Source organism: Nanorana parkeri, unplaced genomic scaffold, assembly GCF_000935625.1.
Source record: "Nanorana parkeri isolate BGI_ZX_2015 unplaced genomic scaffold, ASM93562v1 scaffold101, whole genome shotgun sequence".
NCBI classification, from domain to species: domain Eukaryota; kingdom Metazoa; phylum Chordata; class Amphibia; order Anura; family Dicroglossidae; genus Nanorana; species Nanorana parkeri.
The window spans coordinates 889,812-894,972 of record NW_017306369.1 but is presented as its reverse complement, the minus strand read 5'-3'; the positions used below and the strand labels follow the sequence as shown (position 1 = coordinate 894,972).

The following is a 5,161-nucleotide window of genomic DNA, read 5'->3' as shown; positions in this document are numbered from 1 at the left end:
AAATTGGCTATCACATAGGGAGCTTGTTTGCTCCCTATGTGATAGCAATAATGTTAAGTGGAAAAAAAAAATAAAAAAAAATTAAAGTCACATATCAAAGCAATAATAATACAAAAAATTAAAGTCCCCCGCCCCCACATGCACACATGCGTCGAGTCCGCCTACGTGCGAAAATGACAATTACATACATTGCGCCGCACATGTTACATATCGCCGCGAACGTCTGAGAGCAATAATTATAGGGCCATTAATCACCGATAACACTAAACTGATGAGCGGTAAAAGCTTTTAAAGCGTCGGCTATTGTAGTTTTTCTGCGATTTCGCGGGTGCGCGCAATTTTGAAGCTTGACATGTTTGGTGTCTATTTACCCAACGTGACCCCGTCTTTTATATTTTACCAAAAAATTGGGTAATAAGAAATGTTTTATAACATAACGATGGGAGAACAGTTTTTTTTTCAAAATTTTCGGTACTTTTTTCATTATATAGTAACAAAACAACCCGTAGTGGTGATTGAATACCACCAAAAGAAAGCTCTATCTGTCCCCATAAAAATGGTATAAAATTAATTTCAGTACAGCGTTGCATGACGGAATAAATGTCAAAGTAACGCAGCGCTGAATACTGAAAAATGGCCTGGACAGGAAGGGGGGTATAAACACCCTGGTCAGCAAGTGGTTAACATATGTGTTTGCCTGCACTTTCCGAACGCTGTAGGTTTAGTACATTTTTGGGTCCTGACAAGTTATTTGATGTACAAATAAAGACTTCTCAGCCATATGTATAGCTGGTAAAAAAACTCATAAGCTGCTCTGTGACCTGAAATTCCATCACAGACCTGAGATATTACCGGTATATATTTCCCAAATTTCCGTTCTGGTGGAAACCCTTTAGGCCCCTTTCACAGTTGCAATCTGTTCAGATCCACCTGAAAAATTGACAGGTGGATCTGAAGAGCGTGTACGTGTGAAATGGGCCTAAAGGGTTTCCACCAGGATAGAAATATGGGAAATTACTTTGTCACTTTTTTTTTTACATGAACAAGCTCTTAAGCTGGCCATACACCCTACAATTATCTGCAGATTTTCCGTGGTCAGATGGAAAAAGTGCAACAGATTCCTCCATCTATGCCGAGCTGTGTGGATGGAGTAATCTCCCACTGGCCAAGCTTCAGTATCTTGTTAGTCGGCCCCGCTGGCTGTCAAAACACCTGAACAATGCCTGCATTAAATCAGATTGTTCGGGTATTTTGGGAGCTAGCGGGGCCGACTAACAAGATACTGAAGCTTGGCCCAGGTGTAGATTCCTCCATCCACACAGCTCAGCATAGATGGAGGAATCTGTTCCACCTTTTCCATCTGACCATAGAAAATCTGCAGATAATTGTAAGGTGTGTGGGCACCTTCAGGCTGTCACCATTGATAAATCTGATCAGAAGCCCAATGTAACTATGGGCAGGTGGTTCTAATTGGACATGCATTTGGTTACATCTAATAACCCCTCGACTCCCTCTAAAGGTGCCCATACACTGTGCGATTATCGCACGATAATCGTGGGAAATCCCGCGATCGTACGATAATCGCAAAGTGTATGGCAGGCATGCAACTTTTTTTACTGTACGGTCGCATGTCTTTTGTCTAAGGAGCATGTTCGAAAACCAGCCGAAAATCTTACGATTTTCGGCTGTTTTGTAGCATGCTCGGGAGACAAATGCCGAACGGGCCAGTGTGCGCACACGCACACTGCACATTCAGCATTGCGGTCATCGGGAAGCCCGCCCCTGAATGGTGCGGGCTTCCGATGATCGCAAGTACGATCTGCCTGTCCAAGATGGGCAGATCGTGCGTTTTTTTAAATTACTTTACAACAATTGCAAGACTAAGGTCTTGCGATGGTTGTAAAGTGTATGGCCACCTTAAGTCTGGACACAAAAAAAAAAATGGAACAGAGTTCTGTTTTGGCAGACCTGATCATGATGGATCGGATGTGAACAGACACATCTGCTTACAGCTGACTGCCCATAGGCCTAACATGGGTCCAAACAGTTCAGCTAAATATGCTGTGTGAATAGGAACACAACAGAGGAGTCTACTCAAATTTAGCTGCAAAAGTACTTTAACCGCTTGAAGACCAGGTGTTTAGACCCCCTTCCCATCCAGGCCATTTTTCAGTATTCAGCGCTGCGGTACTTTGACTGACGTTTATTCCGTCATGCAACGCTGTACTGAAATGAATTTTATACCCTTTTTTGGGGACAGATAGAGCTTTCTTTTGGTGGTATTTAATTACCACTGGGGTTTTTATGTTTTACTATATAATGAAAAATGTTCCGAAAATTTAAAAAAAAAATAGACACCAAACATGTCAAGCCTTAAAATTGCCGGCACCCACAAAATCGCTAAAAACTACCATACCCAAAATTGACCATAGGCGACGCTTTAAAAGCTTTTACCGCTCATCAGTTTAGTGTTATTAGTGACTGATGAGCCTAGAATTATTGCTCTCACTGCGACGTTCACAGCGATATGTAACATGTGCAGCGTAATAGGCGCAATTGTCGTTTTCACAGTTACATGCACCCAACGCATGTTTGCATGCGTGTATATAGGTGTGGGGACGTTAAAGAAATTTTGTTTTTTTATTCTTTTTCATGTGCGACTTTACAAAAATTTTTGCAACTGACTTTTTTTTTACTTAACGGAATTGTTATCACATAGGGGGCTAATAAACCCCCCTATGTGATAGCAAAGAGATGCGACAGGTCCTCTTTATGGAGACATCAGGGGTCTCCAAGACCCCTAATGTCAGCTAGGGACCCCCAAAGAAGCTGGTGAGACAGCTTCATCAACTTCTCTCCAGCATCTGAAGCCGGAGAGTGACACAAAAATGCGGAAGCAATGCAATATACATCACTTCCTGCATTCCGACAACACAGAGGGGATCGGAGGGAGAACGTGTAGTGATCTCCCTCTGATCCTGTCACAGAGCCACCGTGCTTGTCCCGGGCTCGCACCGGGCACACCGGAGCTCGGGACCAGTGGAGGGGGTGTTTGCACGATCTGACGAGGACCAGCTGACGGGGGGGGGTCGTCGTCGCACAATCGGCACCCTATATAAGAGATCTCTCCCTGTTTTTTAAATTCAAGCAGTTTCCCAAGCGAGTGGGCAGGGCCAACAGGCCATCTTTACATGGCCGGTCACATCCAAGAAGCTCCCGGCCGGCCACTTTGTGACAACGGCTGGCCCGGAGGCAGTCGAGCTAATGTAATCACAATTCAGAATCTGGCCATCTATGCAAGCAGGTGATAAAATATGCACTGTTCCAGAATATAGATTGAGTAAGCACAAATACCTGCAATCTGGAATAATGGGCAAATGCAACATGTGAGATCTACTTATAATATGGCTCCAAGAGAAATATTTCATAAGGATCACTCTACCATACAATAATGTAAAATGACTATTGTAAAATAATAAAAGGCATTACATTCAGAAACTTTGAAATTGTATAATTACTGTTACTTTCCTTGTGCCACCCCTGCCTCTGATCTACAAGCTCTGAAGGTTCTAAAATGTGCTCTTAAAATAAACTTAGCGTCCTTACTTTTCTCTTCTTTGCTCGTTCATGTCGAACTTGTTCATATTCCTCTTTCGCTTTCTGATTTGATGTTTTCTTCTTAAATTTCTTTTTTGGCCTAAACATGGAAAACAATGTTGTATTGAAATTAACCAATGAAAAAAGATGATATTATGTTAAAACAGATCTAAATCCAAAAACAAAGGCATCATATTTATCAGCCGTTAGATGTAGTGGCTACATTCATTTTATTTTTTTGTCAGGCTTTTTATTTTATTTTCACCTGTTCAAGCACGTTTTGGTTTTATTTAATCTATTAATTTTAGATCCTGCGACTAACACAATGTCTTAGGGTGGCAACACTCATTCACTGTACTGTATCTATGGAGAAATGAATGCAGAAATCCAGGGTGGAACAATCCAAAACCACCAGCACTCTAAACAAAGGCACATCACAGACAGCATGCCAACGTTTTGGGGCCTCGCATGGTGCCTTCCTCAAAGAGGTGATACAGTGACAATTTGTTTTATTCTTTATTAGAGATGGGGAAAGAAAATAACCTGGAGCTCCACTTTAAAACAAGCTGCAGTTATTTTCCTCTGTGAATAAAAGTGATCTGGGTGGCTGCAGAAATGTGAGCATTCCCGCCATACGTCCAGCGAGGGAACACAGGTCTTCTCCTGTTGTGAAACATGTTGCACGATAGTTAGCAGGAGGGCTTGAAAAATACACTTGCCCTCTCCTCTGTGACGCAAGCACATGGAGCCGGACGAGTAGCTTCCTAGTTGGCCGTTGTAATTAAACGACTGGCCAGGAGCTTCTTAGATGGCTGTTTCAGAACCTTAGAAGGGCGAGGCACTGCGCGGCCCAAAGATTAGAAAGTGTGACCATCCACGGCCACCGCAGCTCTCTCGTGCCGCCCGCAGCGATCTTCATGAGACCAGAGGAGCGGGAGAGCTGCTGCCGGCCAGAGGACTGCATTACCCAGCAGGCAGCGGCGCAACGCGCCAAGGGAGGTGTGGCCGTGAAGAGACTGAAGGGGTCCCGAGTTCCAGTCCAGATGACGTGAGGTGGCTCCATGGCGGGAATCAGCATGGGATCCGACACAGACCTACAGAGATCGGGGAGAGCTGCAGCCTGCAGGTACTGTGCTCTGACACCATCAGTAAGTCAGTGGGGGTGATTTACTAACCTAAACACACACACACACACCAGGTGTGTGTGATTTTCACACAGCAAAACGTATTTATCAACCAAAAAGTCTCTAAAAGCATATTTCCACTAATGCCATATATGGAAAAATCATGCACATGATGCATATATAATGCTGCTTCACAGTTTAGACAAAAATGGTTAGCTCATGCATTTACATTCCTGCATTCATCAACGCAAGCAACACAACATAGAGCTAATTTACCCAACATCACCTTGGAATTCCTTCAGGGCTTTGCACAACACACCTGCTGGGTGTGTACACATTACAAAGGTGTTTAGATTCCACCCATAGATCATGCTGGGAGGGAACACACTGCAGAGGTGTATACACGTTCGTGGTGTGTTTATAAGGTTAGTAAATCAACC

General features: G+C 43.6%; 1 protein-coding gene across 1 annotated transcript in view; it reads right to left on the bottom strand.

The window, feature by feature from the left end:
- Positions 1-5,161, bottom strand: part of CCDC59 (coiled-coil domain containing 59) — a 16,443-nt gene that overhangs the window by 6,469 nt on the left and 4,813 nt on the right. Inside the window, exons 3-4 of the mRNA XM_018552909.1 lie at positions 3,607-3,697; positions 3,179-3,261 (exon numbers count right to left, since the gene is read on the bottom strand). Of these exons, the coding sequence (XP_018408411.1) occupies positions 3,179-3,261; positions 3,607-3,697 (174 nt within the window). The remainder of the gene's footprint in view (positions 1-3,178; positions 3,262-3,606; positions 3,698-5,161) is intronic.